Raw genomic sequence first — 22,448 nt, forward strand, 5'->3', positions numbered from 1 at the left:
CTTTTTGGAGTTACAACCTTTTTATGCTAAAATGAAACCCATGAAATTTGCTCATCCAAACTCTTCATTTCAATGACCAAGAAATGGGCCATGAATTTCCTCCAGATCTCATAGTTGGTTCTCCACGTTTGTCCCTAGGAGAGTTGGAGAATCTTGTCTCTTTTCTAGGGAATATCCTCACCCTCTGACATTCAGGTCAGGTGCAGGGAGTGCTCTTTCTGAGTTTTATATCCACGGAGGTCCACACACTTTACGTAAGAGGCTGCCTGTTCCCCGGGCACACACAGATCTCGAAACTCACCATTCAGTGAATCCTTGGCAAGCTGGGCATCGCAGACTTACACTGCTCACATGTTTGTGAGGAAGGATGTTTAAAAATGCAGGCCAGCAGGATGTGCTCACCTTTTGAGATCATGGTCTCCGCAGTGACATTTTCTGGGTTCAGATCCCAGCTGACCTATTTACAAGCTGTCTGTCCTTGGGTGAACTAATTCACCTTAGTTTTCCCCTCTGAGAAATGGGGACAGAAACAGTGCTCATTTTCAATAGGGTTTTTGTAAGGATAAATGAGTTTATTCGTGTAGGGAACTTAAAATAGTACCTAGAAGCCAGAAAGTATTCGATGCATTTTGGCTGTTCCTGTTCCCCTAGATTCAAATGTCTTATCTATGGATTTTGCCAGATGAGGGGGGAAGAAGCTGTATACCAACATCATGTTGCTTTTGCTCTTCCTTCCTGAAAATTCCTTCAGCTGAGTTGTGTCTCGGTGCCATACATCATAAGCAACATTCCTGTGAATCTGCGTGATATACTCCCTGTAAAGAATGCTGTTGAGGAAACTCTTTAGTGTGTTGTATGGTTATCTTCCTGAGGAAGCCGGGAGGTTTTTCTCTGAGCTCTCCACCCCAGAAAGATTATTCCTGCAGGAGGATCTATTTGTTCTGAACATAAGGACGCTTTGAAGCATAAGGAGCAGGGGACAGCACATTTCTTTGATAAAGGACCAGTTGATGAGCATTTTTGGCTTTGCAGGCCAGAGAGTCTCTGTTGCAGCTACTCCACCCTGCTGCTGAAGCAGCCATAGACCGTATGTAAACGATTGGACACAGCTGTATTCCAATAAATCTTCTTTTACAAAACTAGGCTTCAGGCCAGCCCCTCATGCAGATGGTCATATGGTCATATTTTTTTCATTTTTTAAAAATTTCCCTCTTCGATACCAACTACCAGAAAAGCATAGAATCCAATCTAAGTCATGCTGCTGTCCAGTTTGTGTGCACACATTTCGTATATTGTTATCACCCCTGCTTGCCTGTTTTCTTGTATTTATCTTTCCTTTGTCTTGATTCCAGCTCCTTCTGTCTTCCTTTACTATTATGTCTACCTATAGGTTGTAGGAGCGTTTTCTCTTTTACAGGATGGAGCTATCAGTAAATACATCAATGATATCTGTTTAACTTAGAAACCAGGACTCTGGAAACCACACTGACTCAAAGTTCAACCAGTGTGGTTCGGTAGAGAAGCAGACCATCAGATGTCGGCCGTTACTGGTGGGTGTTCATGGCTGACCTTCAGCTGTCTGCAGTCAGCCTGCTCTCCAATTGGGGCAGATGAGGACTTCTAGTAGCCACTGAGTTTCATTCCTTCCTCTCCCATTGTTGAAGAATTTCTTTTAAAATGAAAACAGCCTCTTTGGTTTGCAAGCCTAACTCTGGCAGGAAGACAAATGATTTTTTTTCTTTTACAGTATCAGACACGCGGTTTCCTGTCTGTGTTTAACTTGCTAGCAGAACATCTCAGCCAGCTGGTTCCCCCTGGACCTTCTGTGACCTCAATAACATTGCCTCCTGCCATCCAGCGGGCCCACTCTGTGTATTGATCCCCTGCCCGGTGCACTTGATTGGCTCACATTGGTTTTGGAGTCAGGGAAGAGTTGAAGGTGCTGCCTCCTTTCTCCCAAATCTCATTTTGTGTTTGTTCCATTCCAGGAGCAGGGAGCTGGCTTCTCGAGTGACTCCTGGTTCTTGCCTGTAAGAAATGAGAAGCATGAATGGTGCTTTGGCAGGTCCGGGGCTTCTGGGTGTGCTGCCTTTGAGCCGTGCACTTGCTACTCAAAATAGCTGTCTCGCCAGCTGTGCATTTTTGTTTCGAGAGAAACAGACCAGGTTTACTTTCTGGTCTAAATGCAGAAGAGAAAAAATAGGCATGGAAATATGGTTGCAAGAAGTTGTTAGCAGAGGAAGAAAATTATGGATTAAAGTTGCTAGTTTCATTCCTGGGAAGAGAAGTAAGTTATTTGAGGAGATGACTCACAGCAAAGAGTCCTCTGGTTGTGAATGAGTTAGGTTAGAAAGCATCCTCTGAATCTGCATTTGGCCCAGTGTCTGGCCAAGAAAGTAATGAAGATTGTGCATGCCAGAGGCTATTGTGACGCAGTCAAGTGAAGCTTAGAGAATGTATTTGGAGTGACTTTAGTCAAATAAGTGACTTTTGTCGATTTCCCAAGCGGCAAAGTAAACGAGATGCTCTGAGGCCAGACGTGGTAGCTGGTTATGATTATTTCCACTCTGGAACCTCATTCTGACATGAATCACCGCAGAGTGGAATCCACTAAGGACATAATAGTCTGTCTCAAGTCTCATCCACTGGACAGGAGTGACCAGTACCACTAGTTGTGAGTGACCAGTATAATGGTTGGACTGATGTGTCTGGCATTGCCATGAAGCTGTGGTGATACGTTGGCAGCTTCTCATCTTTCCCACCACCCCTCCTTGGGTTCTGTAAACAACACACAATGGGTGATGGTGAAAAGGGTCCAGAGGGACTCTTTTTGCTATTTTACAAGTATCGCCATGACCCACCAGTGGAAAAACATCAGGGAGCAAGCTAACCACCATGAAATTGACTTTCATTTCCGCCCATGCTAAACTTCAGAGCCTGTGTTTACTGCCAGTTGGACATCTGGCTGACTTGCTTTTGGAAAATCTTTTCTGATGCTCATATCACTCCTGCATGTTGCTCATTAGGTAAAATATCAATTTTATCAGCAATAATTATGCTTTAAATATATAATATTAACTTCTAAAGAAACCATTAATATTTGCTTTTCTACTTTTGAAAAAATATATATACACCTTGTGTTACCTCATGAGGATAGAGCTAGTTCCAGTGTCGGGAACAATTGATCCTACATTTGGTTGTTAAAATTCTCTCCATTCCACCGTCCAGGTCCCGTCTTATTTAACATTTCTCCTGTCGGGTTGGAGTAGTCATTCCCAACCTCGGCAGCACATTGGAAACACCTTATCTACTTTAAAAACCACTCATTAATGGGTCTTAGCCCTGCAGTTTTACCCTTAATTGGTCTGGGGCCTTGAATCAGAATTAAAAAACAAACAAACACAAATACTCCCCAAGATATTTTAACATGCAGCCAGTGTTGAGAGACACTGAACTCAAGACAGTTTGTTCTGCCAAATCTTTTTATATTTTTCACCATGTTCCCCATATAACCTGGAAAAGGATGGTAGCAATTAGAGAACGGCAACCACCACCAGAAGTATCAACAGCTGAAATCTCGCCTTCTGCGTTAGAGGAAAACGAGCAAATAAAATACCTGTATTGCCTCACCCCCAAGGAATAATAAGATTCTTTACTGTAGGATGTGACTCTGCTTTTCACAACTGACAAACACTTACTTCAGGATGAGGCCAAGGGGCCCCCGAGCACAGGTATCTGAGGTTTTAGAAGTGATGAAATGATACACGAAGGGTGGGCACATTTTCAACCTGACGTCATGACTGAAAGGTTGGATGGCAAGGGTTGGCTGCTCCCGTCTTGGCAGAGGTGAGGTGGGGGGGCAGTGTGCATAGCTGCAGGGGGTGAGACTCTCTGGTGGGAGGGAATCATGGCAAAGCCATGGCTCACGTGGAAAGCCAGCAGAGAAGCAAGGCTGTGTTCTGGTGCCCTGACACGTATTGATACTGTGAGTCATCAGCGGGCTGTTCTAGAGTGGTCTGGTTTCCCTACTGGAGAAGATACTGAGGTCAGTTAAGAACGCTATCTCTGCTTTCTGGTTTCCAGAAAACAGGAAGGACCTCTAGGCAGAGTAGAAGATATAATCCAGAAAAGGAATTGAGGAGTCAGGGCAGGTGGGGGGTCCTGACAAAACCTACTTGTAAGGGTCAGCGGACCATATCGTGGAGGAGAAAATGAAAAAATAAATAAATCCAGACTCAAAGAACATACATCAGGCTGAGGTACTATCCATGATGGAATAGACGTTCATAAGGCGTAGCAAAACCTGGCTCGTGGTAGGTTCTCTGGTAATGTGAGTTGCCCTCCTTCTAAACTAAAGCCACAGAAATCACCAGAATCCATATTCCAAGGAGGCCCATGAAGGTTGGTATGTGGAAGGAATGTCTAACACAGCAGGGACATAATCAGGGTTTTAATTGCCTGGAATGACCAGTAATAGGAAACAACAGAGAAATGCAAAGTGAGGCGCACAGGTTCAAACGATCAATTGCAGAGGGACGGCTGGTCAGAAAGCTGGGTGGGCATCTGTCCATGATAGGGACCCAGGGGCTTACAGGTACGTCAAGGCCACTGTGAAATCAGGGTGATCTGGCCAAGAGAATCAAAATGAAACAACAGAACAAACAAACCAGTAGGCATCTTAAACTGCACTCAGAGAAAGGGGCAGTGAGAGTCCCGCTGTCATCTTTGCTGCAGAGATGACATTCCAAGCATTGTCGCTGGGCCTAGCGAAACATGTCATGGAGACTGTTGAGTAGCAAGAATGATTTCAGAGAACAGATCACTTTATACTTAGAACAGGACCTGGCATTGACTGGGCACCAGCCGTACACTGGGCAGGCAGATTTTAGGGTCTGACAAATACACGAGACTTTAGAGTCTGATACACATGTCTTTTGATTAGTGATCGAAGGACACGGGGGATGATTTAGAGAAATGAGTTAAAAGCCCACCAGGAGTTTAGGAGCTCTCATCCCATAGAAGAAAGAATCATTTTATCGTCTCTCGCTTTAGAGAGCAGCATGAAAACCACTAAGTGGACATAACAGGAAGGCTGTATATGACATCATAAAGAATGAATTTTTTATATGCCCCAGTGTTTAGAGTTAGTTTATTCTGTCTAATAGATCTGCAGCTAGATCTGTTGGGATTAGATACTGGGATGATTTACAGAGGAGTGGGGTCACTCTATTGAAATCTTTCAATGAGAGATTTTATCTCTATCTCTCAGGAATATTCCAGAAGAGGTTGCCATACCAGATTAGACTTCATATAAGATCCTTTTGTTGGGGAGAGAGGTAGGAAGGAAATAACGTCAGGGAGTCTGTGGGGCGGGCTGCGAGAGTTGGGGAATAGCTTAGTTTTAAAATACGTATAATTGGCATAAAACAACCACAGGGACTGGAGAGAAGGCATCTTCCATCATTTGGGGGAAAAGAAAATATTCTCAAAGTCTGTCCAGAAAGACAAACAGTCCTGTCAGTATGCTGGAAGTTAAATTAAGTCCTGCGTGCCCAGTGAGCTCACTGTCCTTCTGTTGTTTAACTTCAGCGATTTTTTAACATTGTTTGCCTGAATTTAACTGTTTGCCTTTTATTGAAATGATGGATGGGGAATTGTATCACATTCCACCAAGGTTCATTTGACTAGAAAATTCTCATGGATTTTTCTCATCGGCCAGCACTGAATGCAACTGTATGAAGGCTCTGCAGACAAGTCCGCTACACATGTTCTTTGTAAGAGGGAAACATCTCCATGGCAGAGTACCAAGGGGCTTCTTCCATGTTTGCTAAAGCTGTGTTTCTCAAACTTTGTGTCATTGAATCGCCTAGAGAACTTTGTAAAATGCAGCTTCTGTTTTGGCAGTTTAGGACAGAGCTGAGATTCTGCATTTCTGATGCAGTAAGTTCCCAGGTAATGCCTGCTGCTGGCCTGGAAAAACACACTTTGAACAGGAAGATGCCAAAAGATTCTTTCTGTACCATACCACCAACATTTTTTAAAATGCGCTTGTACTTGGAATCCCCAAGTTCGATATTTATATAGTCTAATGGCCTGGTGTGTGTGCATGTGTGTGCCTAAGTGATGGAGCAAGACCAGATGATAAGGATATGGAATGTAACAAAATAAAGAAGCAGCTTGTTTTGCTCCTTATTTTTCTCCGTGGGGCTCCCAGCACCGCACATCCACTTGCTCAGTGCCAAGACTCAGCAGTGCTTCCTTTGCCTGATTGGTGAACACACTCGGAACATATCCACTAAACATTTAGGAGAGGTCAGTGCCATTTGCTCACGTTCATCATTTTCTGTATTATAACTGGGTGCAACTTTACCAGCCTTATGGTTCAGTGGGGCTATGTCTCTGGGAAGGCAACAGCATTCAAACCGAAAAGCACGCGTCCCCTTTAGCACAGCCAGACTGAATACCTCCATAGTCTTCTGCCTTATTTTTGGTTTTTCGTGCCAGACTCTTCAGCGATGGCGTTCCTAAACTTATTTCTGACAAGGTTATCTTGCTTCGCTTTTTCAAGAAAGAATTCTGAAGCTCAGATACTCATGGGGCAAATGATTCCTCTATAAAGAGCATTTATTACTTGACGTGTTGTAAGAAGAGGCAAAGCTAACTAGTCAGGTTACATGCCTTGTGATATCTTAATGCTTCTTTGCCAGACTCAGACTTTTTTTTTCTGGTTAGAAATTTGTGAAATATGTTAGTAATTAAAACCAGCTTATTAAGGTCTATCATAAAATAATAAAATATATTCATGGAATGCTTTCTATCTTAAATGTGTCATGCCTAAGAGCTTAACGAACATTATTTCTTGTCAGACTCCAACCCAAGGGGCTTGGTTCTGGGTTGTCTTCATTGTGCAGACAAAACTGAGACCCTGGGTCACATAATTGGGAAACAGCAAATCCAGGTCTAAAATCAGAGTCCCAAGTTCTTAAAAACCAAGTTACATTATCTCTAAATATACAGATTGGTATCATAAATTTTAAATCTCAAGATCTACTTTGATTACTCTTGGAGCTTACTATTGCCTGATGAAATATTACTAGTTTCAGTCTAGAAGTACTTCGTTGCCCTTCAAATTGTCAAACAAGGCAACTTCTTGGTGTGCATTGAGAAAATCATGGCATCGGATCTCAACTTAGTGGGGTCCCAGAAACATCGTGCTTTGCAAGTGGAGTAACAGGAAAGATGCGACCACAACCCTTAGATCGTAGAACAATGAAGAGAATTCTCTTCCAAGAGTAGCAGGGACTTCAGGATTTTAAATACAGTCGCTGGTGCAGGATATTCTGCTGAACTGTTAAAGGGAAATCAAATGAGCTTAAATGTCAGGCAGCCAACCAGCATGGCAGAGAAAGCTAATTCCAGAATATATGGGAGACCTGGGATTTAAAAAAAAACCCTCAAATACACTGTTTTAACAGAATGTACTTTGTGTTAGTCTGTTTGGAAATAAACAGGTTTGGTTTTTGTTTTTCTTTTGACTGAAAATAAGAGTACTTTGAATATTGTGAAATCTTTTATTCTTCCTGACACCTAGATCATTCCATCATTATAAATGGTTCTGTCAGAAAGAAAAGCTGGATGTTGGTGAATCTGTTTGTATAGTAGATGAGCTACCACCATGGTGTTTGAGACTGGGTAAGACAGGAGCAGGCTAGGTGAGGCTGTGGATTTCTAAAAACGTTCTTTATCTGGGAAGGTCAATTCTGCTCTATGGTGTCCCATTTATTAACAAAATGCTGTTTGTGGATTTGCCTCATCCTTTGAGTCTTTGCTGGGCCTGTCACTCTCTGTCCCCTGGGTGCTTCTGCTCCATTATCAGCCCCACCGAGCTCTCTCTGATGTGCCAACTTGGGGTCTGTTTATTCTTCCTCTTATGTCTTTGTTTTCACCAACTGCAACCATCTGTACCGTCTCTTCCTTTCTCCTTTGTTTCCGTAATCAAAGGAATTTTTTTTGCAATTTTCACGGTGACCCCTGGGTTGGCTCACTTATCCTGAGAACTGCCATAACCATCCCTCATCAGTGAAACCCAACCCCTCCAGATGCGCCATGAACTACACTGCAAGGCATCTCTGCATCTACCCCAGCTTCCTTTATGTCTCTTTCCCCTGCATCCATTTCTATGAAATGGGAATAATAATACATATCTAGCAGTGCGGCTCAGAGGAGTCAAAATAAGCCAGGTAAAGTAGTTAGTAGGTGCTCAGTAAGTGACTACTGGACTTTTTAATGTTATAATGAACATAATGGCTCGAGGCAGGAAACACTCCCTTCCCCCCAGCCTATCTCTCTTCAGCACAGTTTCCTTCTTTGGACCTCTGCCAGTTGCATATATATCCTGTTGCTTTAGGTGAACATGTTGGCTTGTGAACATCTTTGTGGTTAGACGGTCACTGCCAACTTCAAAAGAATCTCTGTAGCTGTCATGGGATGTTCATGAGTGTACCCACGCAGCAAGGTATGCGGAAGACGACCATCCATACCCATCTCTTGTTGCTCAAATAAAATAGTATCTTGGTAAATTTTTGCTCCTAACTCCTTCTTTGAGTGGTGGAGCCCATTTCCCCAATTCATCTATTTTGATTTGGTTTTCATCAACACATACAACTGATCCACGTAGGCTTTTTTGCTGTGTTGTTCTTAATTTAGTGTCTTTTTTACTGTGCGGTTTTTAAAAAATTGTGACTAATAGAGGTTCAGCTTTGAGTTCCTTTTAGCCACCAGTGTTGGATTTGAGCAGAACAAAGGACGTGAAAGAGGCTGGAAACCACCTGTTCTCATTGTCCTCTGTGTGTGTGTGTGTGTGTGTGTGATTCAGCAACTTGTTTACTTTTACATCACACCAGAGGAATGTATACCATGGAATTTCCTCTTGAGGTTTTCTGCCAGTTTGTGTTTTTTATGGCATACTAACATTTATCTGACATTTGTCTTTTAAAAATATTTATCAATCAAGACTGACATTTGCAGATGGCTCCTTATTTGCAACTAAATCCACGCTCTCTATGTGGGACACATTTTGTTGGAAATTTCCAGTTATTGAACGGACCTCTGGATTCGCTGCTAGGGAAACAGTCTGGTGGCACGTAATGAAGGAGCCACTCGGACCTGGGGGAATGGGCTTGCCTGCTTGCCCATGTGTGAATCACCAGAAACCTCAACATCCCCTTTTCTTCTACCTCTCTCTTCTCTTTCTTTTTTTTCTTCTTCTCTCTCTAAAATGAGATGATGCAAATGGCTCAGTGCCTAGCTCAATAAAGTACATTATGGTAGTTCTTTATTATTAAGAGAGTTCAAGGGAGGGGGTCCCATCATGTTCCACTGCAGAGCTTCCTGGACATGTGACTATAGCTGGGACAGAATCCACGGTTGCCATGGGAGACACAGTATCAGGCCAGGAGGCTTCATCCTGGGCACCAGTTTCCCCCCTTACCAACTTCCCCAAGAAACAGAAGTATCTCAAACTCTGCTCTAGGAAATCCTGGCCAAGAGATGAGAGTCAAGTGCCTTCTCTCTGCCAAGGGCTTTCTGCATGTGTGTTCCATGTACTTCTTCGAAGTCTAGAGAAAGCTGTGGACCCCTCCTCAGAGTGATGTTTCTTAAATGCATAAAATATAAAACACAGGATTCCAAAGGAAATCTATGAGATTAAATTGCAATGATCAAATATCTTAAATATACATTTTTGTTGTAATAATATCTGCTTCTGTGGTAATGCTTTAAATAACAAAATCTAACCATCAAACTCGAAATGTCTAAGCGATGAGTATAAATGATATGCCAAGATATCTGCAATAAATGTAATATGGCATGAAAATATCTTTGGTTTCTATCAGCAACAAAGTCATAAGTATAGCTAATACTAGGAAATGTTACATTTTAGCTAAAGGTTAGAGAAAATTAAAAGATGCAAATTTTGCTCGTTTAAATTCACAGAGGTACTGAATTCTATCCATGAAGCCTAGCCTCAAAGCTTCTACTATTATAATAAAGAGACTCATCGTTTATAACCTTGGGAACTTTCCCTTATTTGTTATGCCCTCCAGAACTATATCCAGCTCAATGTTACAGAACAAGGAAGTGTAAAGTGAATGTCAGGTCTTGAGCATTAAGTTACCTGTGCATCCAGGAAACAATTCATGGAAGGTTCGAATAGTTTAAAAACCATTCCTGATTCTCCCACCTATGTTCTATCTAGGCCCTGGGACAGGTTCTGAGAAAGAAAGAAAAAGATTTTAGAGTTCTTCCTCACGTAAGACTTTCTTCACACTCAGAGAAAAGACCCAATATTTGGGTCTATTTGAGGGACGCCACTCAACTGTGGTTGCTAGTTAAGAACAAGGGAAATAGTCTATACACCCAGAATATGCTTCTTAAGACGCATTATCCAAGAATTGCTGATATCACTTGACAGATGGCTATAAACTTGCTTAGTCCAGCCCCCAATAAAGAAAGACACTTCATTAAACTGAGAGGCTGTATGAAGTCACTGTGAGTTGTTTCTCTCCAATGTGAAGTTTTAGCTCATGGCACAGGGTTAAGAGCGGGGGTCTCACCAATCCGAAGGAGCTCTTTTCAAATGTCAGCTTTGCCACTGCCTATGTTTATGACTTTGGGAAATTGTTTAAACCATTTGACCCTTTTAGGTTCCCCGGGTGTAAAATAGGGTTTATAATAACAGCAGCATCACCTCATAGGGTTTTTCTGATTAAATATAAATATTATACAAAATTCTTAGGACACAGCCAGGCTCATACTAAGAATTCGGTTTATTAGTTTCTGCGTGATTGGGGGCTGGTGAAAAGAAATGCTTCCTGCTGGTCTCTGAGTAAAGATGATGCTGGCTTGTACCTACACCTTCAGCTGTGGGTTTTTCTAGTCGTGGTGTAAGGGTTAATACTGTGGCGGGGCGTGGGCAGCTCCTGTTTAGATAAAGCCACATCCCAAAGCTTCCTCTCAGCCCTTTTGCTACGGTGCGGGTTTTTCACCACCTCTTTGAAGCTTCAAAATTGACAAATGTTATTCAATCATTCCCTCCCTACAAAGACACTTACCTGTAGATTTTCAAAAAGAAAACACAGGAAATTGGAGGGGAAAATAAAACTTCAGTTTCTGGCATTGAAGGTGGGGGCGTTTCTAGAGACTTCTTCAGTCAGTGACCATGTACATGCCAGGGATTTCTGTTTTTGTGTTTTTCTTAGCTTGAAAAAGACTATATGGCCAGGAGTTAGAAAATTTAATTAGGAGTGATAGATGAACATTTCATTTGGATGTTTTACGCTGCTTAATGAATTGGAGACACAACTAAGTAATTACGCAATTAATATTTAAAATTTTCTAATTGTGTTGGTTTCTTATACGTGAAAGAGAATATTCACAATGGATTGAAATGAAGTCTTTTCAAACCTTGCCAGTATATTACAGGTTATTAAAGTGATACTGATAGGAGAGTAGTAGGCAAAGTTGCTTTGCAAAGGGGCAGCTAGTGAATATTTTAGGCTCTCTGAACCAGATATGATCCCTGTTGCATGAACTTCTTAGTTTCTTCTTTTTTTTAAATGTATTTTTTTACTTGAGGTAACACTGGTTAGTAACATTGTATAAATTTTAGGTGTACAACATTATAATTTGATATCTATGTATTATACCATATGTTCACCACCAAAAGTCTTCTTTCCATCTGTCCTCATACATTTGACCCCCATGACCCATTTTGCTCTCCCTTCTGGGAACTACTATTCTGTTGTCTGTATCTGAGAGTTTCTTTGTATCTTCTTTGCTTTATATTCTACATATGAGTGAAATCATACAGTTTTTGTCCTTTTCCATCTGATTTATTTCACTTATCATTATACCCTTGGGGTCCTTCTGTGTTGTCACAAACAGCCATAATTCATCTTTTTTGGGGCTGAGGAGTATTCCATTGTATGTATGTACCACATTTCTTTATCGAACCATCCACTGATGAACACTTAGGTTGTTTCCATGTCTTGGCTATTGTCAATAACGCTGCAATGAACACACACACACAGATATATATATCTTTTCAATTTAGCATTTTCATATCTTCAGATAAATACCCAGAAGAGAAATTGCTGGGTCATATGGCATCTGGCAGCTGTATTCTTTCCAGTTTATATTCCTGCCAATAGTGCACGATGGCTCCCTTTTCTCCATATCGGCTCTAGCACTGGTTATTTCTTGTCTTCTTTAATAGTCATTCTGACAGATGTGAAATGATATCTGATTGTGGTTTTGATTTGCATTTCCATAGCAGTGAATTTTTTAAAATGACTCTTTAAATGTGGGGGAAAAGACATTCTTTGCTCAGAGGGCTGTACGAAAACAGCCATGGGTTCTGGGGCTGTAGTTCGTTGTCTCCTGCTGTAGAACATAAAAAATGTGAGGGATTTTGTCCCTTCTGAATAAATAATCACTCATTCATCTTCTACAACAAACATTCTCTGAGTAGCATAAAGTGCCCCATCCTGAGGCTGGCTCTGGGTGCATTATGATGATCAAAACAGACCCGGCTTCACCCAAGGAGAGCATACTTTCTTATGGGAGAGACAAGCAATCGGAGAATCAGACCGATTTATGATGGTAGGATGCCTCTGTAGTTACAAACAAGTGGCTTACTCGAAACAAAGACATTGACTGGATACTTCAGATAAGAGAGATGGACTCACAGGCAGGGAGTGTTGTTTCCAGCTGTTGCACCTGGTTAGTACATCACCTGTCCCCTAAAGTGTGCTCTCCCGGCTCATGCTTTGCCTGACACTGGGGACAGTCCACATGTTCCCACAGTTCTAGTCCTTTCTGGTATCGCTTTGTCCCACTGCCACGCCTACCCCAAGTCCCACCTGCCCTTTGTCCTGTTTAAGCTTCCTAGTGTGAGTAAGAATTCAGGTTTTTAAGAGTCAAATTGTATCTCTTCTCCTATTTCTTGTAATGTGTTAGTATATCATTCCTCAAAATACTGATTTCTTTCTCTTGGTTGTTGAAAATAGGATGTTTGGGGGTTACTTTTCCAGTTTTTAGTGGCATCAGATAGACTTAAGACCTCAGGTTTTCATCTGGAGTGTATGGGTAGTGGAAGTTGGTATTTCCACTTAGAATTTACCGAATAGTTTGTGAATCCTATTTAGCCTAAAAACTTGAAATGGATGTGGTACTACCTTCATTTCTCACTATGGTTTATTAAGTGATGGTATCAAGTGCAATTAGGTAATGGGTCCCCTTCAGGAGCTATAGTTACCTCCATTTCACCCGGACTGTATTCCCGTCACTGCTCCCCCACAACCTCGAACACCTGCAGTAGGTGAAGACTGTTAATTGAATAACTACAGATCCCTTCTCCGATACAACGCCTGGTTCCAAACCACCTACTCATCATCGTCCTTTCTGCTCCCTTGTGCAGAGCAGTCAGTGTGGGAGGGTTGCTCTCCTTCAGAGACAGCTGATGCTTCAGCTCTGGGTAGCCTGGGTGTTGATCAGAACAGGACAAGGTAACGTTTAGAAAAGAGCAAAGACTCCGGGAGCATTATGGCAATCTCTTTGTTTTTACCAAAGAGTTGTCATTCTTCCTCCATTCCCAAAGCCTCCTGCCATGCCCTGAGTATAGCTAACACTCCGTAAAAGCATGTTCCATTTATTCAACGCTTACTGAGGACCTGATGTGTGCTAGATGTTGTTTATAGTCATGAAGAAGAAAGAGAGGTTCCCTGCCAGCGTGGAGTACTCAGTCTGGGACGAGTGGGGAAAGGAGGGAAAGACAGATATAAGACCACTAGGTAGAGTCAGAGTTATTTAAGTTGTTCTAAATTGTTACATAGGAAAAACGTATGAGTTCATATAAATTAAAATGTATAGGATTATATAAAATATTTTCCAAGTTTTTCTAGATTTCTTCTAGGCAGTGGCATTTAAGCTAAAATTTGAGGGGAAAATAGGAGGCACTGAATGAATGGCCAGAGGCAGGGAAGACCAGACAGGTGCACACTAGCATTTATCCTGGAATAAAAATTCACAGCATATTATTTATGAAAACTCTACTGATGTTGAAGTGTCCAGACACTTGAAGTGTACGCTCGCTTTTTCCCAGAGCACACCTGCTCAACCCAACTCCTCTCTCCTGTTTTGTTTCCACATCAGAATATTCCACCAACAACCCTGACTTGTGGTTAGTCATATTCCAAGTGACAGGCGTCAGCCTCCTGCCACCGCTGGGCATTGCCATCGCTGTCATCATTGCCTTTTACTGCTACCGTGTTCACCGAAAGCAGAAGCTGACGCCATCCTGGGACACCAGCAAGCCACGGAAGCTCATGGACCTCAGCGAGCACCTCGCCATCATTCTGGAAGACGACCGCTCCGACATCAGCTCCACGTGTGCCAACAACATCAACCACAACACGGAGCTGCTGCCCATTGAGCTGGACACCCTGGTGGGGAAAGGTCGCTTTGCCGAGGTCTACAAGGCCAAGCTGAAGCAGAACACCTCAGAGCAGTTCGAGACCGTGGCGGTCAAGATCTTTCCTTACGAGGAGTATGCTTCTTGGAAGATGGAGAAGGACATTTTCTCAGACATCAACCTAAAGCATGAGAACATCCTCCAGTTCCTGACGGCCGAGGAGCGGAAGACAGAGTTGGGGAAGCAGTACTGGCTGATCACTGCTTTCCATGCCAAGGGCAACCTACAGGAGTACCTCACGAGACATGTCATCAGCTGGGAGGACCTGTGCAAGCTGGGCAGCTCCCTCGCCAGGGGCATAGCTCACCTGCACAGTGACCACACCCTGTGTGGGAGGCCCAAGATGCCCATCGTGCACAGGGACCTCAAGAGTTCCAATATCCTGGTGAAGAACGACCTGACCTGCTGCCTGTGTGACTTTGGGCTCTCCCTGCGTCTGGACCCCACTCTGTCTGTGGATGACTTGGCCAACAGTGGGCAGGTAAGTTAAACCTGGATCACCCACCCCCACTTCTGAACCCCTAAATAGCCCTACACTCTTGACACTTATCCATACCCCACCCTCTCCTGACAGGGGGCCTTTGTGTATGAAAAGCACATCTCCTCCTGTTTCTTTAAATCCTCCCCAATTCAGGACAGACAGTTTTCTCCTTGCATTGACCTTCATTTCTCTTCCATTTGAAAACTGCTTTTTGTGTGTGTGTGCTTCAAATGCTGTCAGCAGTTCATCTCACTCTTTTCCTCTCCTGTGGTCATACTCAGCCCTTTCTAGTCTTACTGCTGTTAGTACTGTTAGTGGTTATATTGTTCTGCTGCATTTTGTTTTACGCTGTTCTAGAAGGCACTCTCCTTGAAGTCCAAATCCGCATCCATGTGGTCACAACCAGCACAATGCCTTGAACGGTGAACGTGACCAGCGCGTACTGGTTGTGTGAGTGATGGAGTGAGTGAATGAACCATTCCACTTTTGAAGCATCCCACAGGGTAAAACCGAAACCTGTTTAGCTCAGGAAAGTGACTAGAAATTACCAAGACATCCTTTTTGAATGACGGGGCCCCATGTTTTCACATACTGGAAGCTTAACTGTGGATTAGAACGGAGTCTCCAGAGCACCACCGTTTTCTCTAACCAGGTGCAGGAACGTGCTGCTGAAGCCTTTAGTTACTGCTCAGTCAGCCCGCTGGGTCCAGGGCTGCCCAGGCTGTCTTGACGTAAACATATCGAAATACGAACAGATTACGTGCCAAGAGAATGACTCATGCAATGACCTATTAAAAAGAAGAATTTCTTCTACTGCATGCAAAAAAACCCAACATTCTTTGGGATGATAACATCAGTGTGCTTGACCTTCCTTAGATTCTTGGGAAAGTAGAACTTTAATGTTATTCAGTAAAGCTCTATATGCTGCATTAGCCAACATTTAAGTGATTCCTTCCCTAGAAACGCCTTTTTTCCCCCCTTTGAGTCTCAGTGTTTTCATATTATCAGTCATAGTCTAAATAAAACTCCATAAAGATCCAGATTTGGCCTTTTACTGTGGAAATATTTTCATACAATTTAGGAAAAATTTATGAAATTATACCACATTCTCGGCACACTAGAATGTGCTATGGAGCAAACAAAAAGGAGTAGGACAGGCTTTAAGTGACCAGAATGATGGGCAAGTATAATTATTTCCACCCTAAATCTTGGAATTTCAGGAATGAAAAAATATTTAATTTGCAGAAGCAAAAATAAACATGTAAAGTATCACAGATGTTGTCCCAGGTTATCTGCAAGGATGTTATTGTATAAGACGGTGACATATATCACGGATCTCAACAAGGCCGCTCTGGGGTTTGGCATTTCCTTATTTTGGCATGCTTTGTTTATATTATTTAAAGGGTGTTCAGGAAGAGAACACCTATTTTTAAAAAATAATTACATAAGCTCTCCCTGTCTGTGCAGGTCTCATTATTTTTAAAAGCCTTGTGCTTTTTTAAAGATGATCTGCCCATACAAGGGACAAACATCGGCTATATTTTGAAAATAAAAATGCAGTTGGAATTAAATAATGGGCCTCCATGGTTGTTTTTGCCTTAGGTGGGAACTGCGAGATATATGGCCCCAGAAGTCCTAGAGTCCAGGATGAACTTGGAGAATGTCGAGTCCTTCAAGCAGACAGACGTCTACTCCATGGCTCTGGTGCTCTGGGAAATGACGTCTCGCTGCAATGCAGTGGGAGGTATGTATGGACCCCCATGCTGGTGCTGTGGTGGATGTGCCTTCAAAATGATGCCTAGAGTCATGTTATTTGCTTCACACATGACTCTAGGGGTACCAAAGAGCTAGCCCCACAGTGAGAGCTAGTTGGTATCTGGTAGTGTATAGCCATCACTGTACAATTTGAAATTGTGCTAAAAAGCCTAAAACCTAGGTCTTTAACTGGAAAGCTATATTTGGAGTATAAACCTTTCTATCTCCTTTCTTAGAGTATAATTACTTCTTGTTCTTAACATACCTCTCCACAGCTTTTTTAAATATCTGGCAGGTGATGGACACTAGCAATGTAAGAATTATTTTTACTTATCAAATGGATAATATTTAGAAAAATATTTGATTGTGTGTGTGTGTGTGTGTGTGTGTGTGTGTGTGTTTTAAGCTTTTTTCAGAATTATAAGATCTGGGAGATGGATTTGACTAAAAATTTACTTTTATGGATGTGACTTTCCTTTGTTGGACAAAACAAGCAGAGTGATTTAAGTTTTTTTTTTAAGTTTTGAAAAACTTCAATAACGAGGTTCTTAAAGAATGCAGCACTTATCAGGGGTGCAAGGGGATGTCATTGTTTTAGAGAATATTGTCACCTAATTTTTCTGGACATGAGAATGGCTGAGGCCCCCTTTACTTTCTGCTTCCCTGAGTCTCTTCTCAGCAGTTTTCATCAGTTTATGCATCTCAACGTGGACCTGGCTGACTATTAAGTCACACTGACTCCAATTTTATTTTTAACTCTTTGTTTTGTAATAATTTTAGACTTGAAAAACAATTGCAGAAATAGCAAGGACAGGAAGTTAACAGCGGTACAATACTCTTAATTAAGCTACAGAACTTATTCAAAGTTCCAAGTCCCCGGCCATGGTTTTTCTGGAACAGAATCTAATCCAGGATCCCCCGTTAACATCTTACGCTCATGCCTCCTTAGTCTCCTTAGACTTGTGGCAGGTATCAGCCTTTCTTTGTCTTTCATGACCTTGGCACTTGTGAAGAATTTAGACCAGTTATTTTATAGATGGTCTCTCCCTTTGGGTTTCTCTGACGTTTTCTCATGATCAGATTGAGATAGTATATTTTGGGCAAGAAGACCACAGAAGTGACACCGTGCCTTTCTCAGTGCCTCCTATCAGGGCCTGTTCAACTTGACCACTTGGTGTAGGTGGTGTCTACCAGGTTTCCTTCCCTGTAATTGTTGTTTTCCATTTGTAAATAATGCATATCTTATGGGAAGGTACTGTGATCTGTTTCTAAAGACACTAAACACATGCATAGTTGGGATTCTAGACCTGTTTCTTATCATAATTTTACCTACTAGTTTTAGGATCCATGAGTAGTTCTTGCCCACAACAATTATTACCATAATGTTTTTCTAATAGTGACTTTCTATTCTTCTTATTCCTCCTATGTTTATTATAGGAGGAATGATAAACATAAATTATCTATGTTTATAGATATTCCATTACAAGGAATACCTATACTTCTTTTCACCACCCCTTGTCATTTACCTATTTAATTATGTATTGATATCAGTATGGGGTTGTGGATATTCATTTTAATCTGTGGAAATCCAACATTATCATTATTTATTTTGTTGCTTCAATTGCCACAGCTTTGGTCACTGGGTCCATCTGCCCAACATTCTGCCCAGCGTGGACTTGATTGACACACTTTCTGGATCTGATTTTTCGTCTCGTTTAGAACATGCTTAGCCAGTTTTCCAGGATGGGTCCCAGTCATCCCTCCCCCTGAGCACCTCACTGCACCATCCCATTTCCATCGGTGCCTGCATGGAGATGGTACTTCCTAGCCACCTGACGCCGTCGTTTTCTGGTTTGCCGCCTGAGATTTCTTCCCCCACAGCACTTTCAGAAGTAACTTGTTTTTCCCTTGCACAGTGAAATTTGTTTAACCAAGTTTCAGCTGCTGAGAATAATTTTCTGTTTGAAAGCTTTGACAGTTCCAGAATGAATCCTTAGACCCGTATGAGCTATGGAAGAGATGATGCTGTTGTCACTGTCAGAATAAATTTACCTAAATTTCAGCATCTTTCCTATCCTTTCAAACCCGTTATTCCATAAACATGAGCTGGAGATGGTGTCTCTCTGTCTTTTGCTGTTAGGACAGCCAGCTTGTTAGGGCCGAGTGGGAGCTCCCTGCCTTCGTTGTTATCAATGATGGAGCCCTTTCCTGTTAATATTTGCTGAGTGTGGAAGAACTCGGGCTAATGGGGAAGCACAGAGTTCACCGACTTTGATGAGCTCTAAAAACAGATGCAGGGTAAACAAGTTTTCCCAAGGAAGGAACAGGATCGCATTTGTTCAGCTTTTCTCAGAAAGCCTTTCATAACCTTCAAGGTAAGAACTGACAGATGGCTTTGGGGGAACCGGAAAGAGGCCATCCCAGTTCTCATGCTGTTTGATCTCCAGCCCACAGCCCTGTTTCTTTCATCTCTGCTCAGTCTGTGAAAAACCAAAGTTATTTCTCTATCGTCATTTTGGTCTAACAGAAAGCTCTTCACTTGATTAAATGTGTGAACTCCTATATTCAGTCCTTTTTATTTTTGAATCGGGTATTAAGTTTTACTCTTTAAAAATTCTTTTAAGAGCATTTTTTGGTATGTCTTAAAAACCTTAAAGACAGATGTTTTTAGCCCCATCTTAATTTCAGACTTTCCTTTTACATTTCAAGAATCTCCTGGAAGGTATAGAAAAGCCTGAAGACAAATGTGTTCCCTCCCGGCTCTTGTAGAAACACACATGTAAAGGCAGGTCTTGCTCTCAAGAAGCATGTAATTTACTGATTAATCAGACTTTTTTTTCTCCTTTACTTCTTAAAAATTTACACATGCAGACACAGTTCTTACCTTACAAAGAAAATCAATAATAGTGCCCTCCAGTTGATGTAGGGCTTTAATTTATCACGTCTAAGAGGGCAGGATGGGCATGGGCTTTCCTTAAGCTTACACTTCTGTTCTGTCCCTTGAAATACAGCATATGCAATTGCAATTTTTTATTGCCAGTCTCATTTCTGGAAAGGAAATGTAGAATATGCTTACATCAGTATGAGGGATTATAGGTCAATATTTTATTTCACACCATGAGGCAAGTAACATTCTATTTAGTTTGCTCTGAGCGGGAGAAGAGCTAACTGAATGAAGAAGGATACAAAGCAGTGAGGGACAGTCTTGCAGGAGAATGTGAACGCCCAGTTTTTTTGCCTCTGAACAAGTCCATTCTGTTCTTAGGGTTGAGCCCAAACTCTTCGCATGGATGTGAGCCGGCCCTTGCTTGCCTCTCTGGCTTCCCTGCACAGAGCACTCTTTTCCTTCTGCAGTCATCTTTATGGGCGGTTTTTTAGGTCTCACTTCCAGCCTTTGTCTCATGTTGACTGGGACTGGAACCCTGAAATCAACTTGTAAACAGCAGGCAAGTACATTTCAGAGTGGTTAGGGCTGCAGGGGACACAGGAGACTGAACGCCCAGGCCGGCTAAAGGGAGTGTGGCAGTGGGATCAGGCAAGGAGAACCAGGTCAGCTCTGGAAGGAACGATAAGACCCAGGGATGTCCTTGGAGTTGCCTCTTTTTCAGCCAGCCTCTCCTCTGTGCGGAGCAGCTCTGATAGAGCGCTATCCTGGGGAATCCTCACTCTTACCAGGTGAGAAGATGCACACAGGTGATAATAGCACCATTCTGAACCCAATTTGTACAACTTCATTAGCATAGATTTCTATCCAGGAGCTCAAGAGATATGTTGTCATTATTGCAGATGATGGTCAAAAGGGAAAGGCTTTCTGGTGGAGGTAGGTTTGCTCACGTAATAAAACACAAAGGGGCGATAGCTACCGTGACATAAGCACATGCTTCAAGGGTCAGCTCATTTAACCTAGCACGCATTCTTTGAAGCATGCACTGTTATTAGCGCCACTTTACAGAGGAGAAAACAGAGGTTTCTGGAAGTGGGGAAAATTGTGGAGCCAGGAACCAAAGCCCTGTTGTCTGACTGTAGGCCACAAGCCCTAGTCCACGCTGGCCTGAAACGCTAAGTACGTGTTTAGTAAGTGGCAGGTACAATCACATTATTTTTATTATGCACGGGGTAGTCAGTACTATTTTGTACATCCTGGTGTTGACACCGAGCCTTTCTGGAAATACCTGGCAAGACAATCACATGTTGAGGACACCCAAGGACAGCCTCGCTTCTGAAAGATTCCAATGACTGACTTTCCTGTCTCCTCCAGGCAAATCTCTGTTAACAGAATACCGAAGCCACCAAATTTGGCGGCATGTTGTGGACTCGGTGTCTTAAAGTCTGAGATAGCCTTCCTTATTCTTAAATTTCTTTGAAGATACATTCATTCATTTGTTCATCCACTCAACAGATATAGAGTACCTATTATGTGGCAGGCATTTTTCAAAATACTAAGGATGCCACAGTGAATGAAACCAGTCTCTGTCCAACATCGAGGGTGGGTATGATGATTTTAGAAAGAAAAGTAAAGCAGTTAGGGAGTGGATACTGATAAAGGGGGTCATTTTAGCTACTTTGATCATCTGAAAGAATACAAGAGAAACACCAAGAACACAGGGCTTTGTTGTTGTTTGAAAAGGGGACAAGAGAGAAAGGGGTGATTAGTGTGTTACTGTTTGATAAAGAAAAAAGTGTTAAAATCTCCATTCAGCGATGATAGGTTCTCTTTTTCAGAGAAATCTCTGTCCGTCCGTGGCTTTCAGTTTGTTTGGTGTTCATGCAAGTGTTTGCAAGATGTGTGGGAGGTGGGTGAAGGCAAGGTGCCTCTCAGGGCCCCCATTGGCCCGACAGGCCCAATATTGATGGCCCAGCCAAAACCAGCCCACAAGCCTGGCCAACCCCTAAACCCCTAGCCATTTAGGCCTTTATGGCCCTGAATAGGCCCTGAATAGAAGCTGACACACAGCAACCAGCTGAGCGAGGATTTAACAAAGAGGAAAAACACAACCTGGAGAATGGCTCCTGTGTGTATTGTCAGCTCCCTGCAGTCTTGTGAGACAGACCAAAAGTACAAATGCATCAAAAAGAAAGAAAAGGGGGGTAAAAAAGAGGGTGGGAGAGATGGTCTGAAGACTTCAAGGACCAGGATGGAAGCACTTCATTTTCCTGGATTTTGGGGGAGTCTAATTTGGAAGGCAGATATAAAAACTCTGGGGCCCTGCTCCGGGGAAAACTGTCAACAACTTTGCTCACTGTGAAGTTGGAACTACAATCAAAGCAACAGCTGGGACCCAGATGCTGACTTTCAGAAGAATATCTTTGCTGTCCCAGAGACGTGCCCTCCGAGTGCTGCGGAACTGGGAAGAGACATAAGCAGGGTTTCTCTTAAGAGCCTTCTGAGAGAAGTTAAAGTAAAAGCTGCAAGGGCCTGGAACTTGAGGGGGGTTGGGGAGGGAGCTTCTGTCTGTGACAAGACTGCCAGGAAAGGCAGGGGAAGGGAAAGAAGGTGGAAAGAGGAACAAGTTGTTCTCCAGCAGTGAAATAAAGAAGATCCTTAGGACAGATGTTGTTTGAGGCTCTCCGGGAGACCCTGAGGTGTTGAGCCTCACTCACCTGGTGTGCAAAACAGTCTGGGGGTGAGATGGGAACCTGGGCTTGTTCTGAGTAAATCATTCTACTATATGGGCGTCCGCC

The 22,448-nt window shown here is 42.6% G+C and overlaps 1 protein-coding gene across 2 annotated transcripts in view; it reads left to right on the forward strand.

Moving 5' to 3' along the window:
- The window catches only part of TGFBR2 (transforming growth factor beta receptor 2), a 79,918-nt gene that overhangs the window by 47,152 nt on the left and 10,318 nt on the right, over window positions 1-22,448 (forward strand). For both annotated transcript variants that reach the window (XM_037132647.2, XM_037132563.2), the window contains exons 4-5: window positions 14,212-15,011; window positions 16,614-16,755. In XM_037132647.2, coding sequence (XP_036988542.1) covers window positions 14,212-15,011; window positions 16,614-16,755 — 942 coding nt within the window. The remainder of the gene's footprint in view (window positions 1-14,211; window positions 15,012-16,613; window positions 16,756-22,448) is intronic.

This window comes from Artibeus jamaicensis, unplaced genomic scaffold (assembly GCF_021234435.1).
Source record: "Artibeus jamaicensis isolate MK-2021 breed Jamaican fruit bat unplaced genomic scaffold, CSHL_Jam_final contig_519, whole genome shotgun sequence".
Classification (NCBI taxonomy): domain Eukaryota; kingdom Metazoa; phylum Chordata; class Mammalia; order Chiroptera; family Phyllostomidae; genus Artibeus; species Artibeus jamaicensis.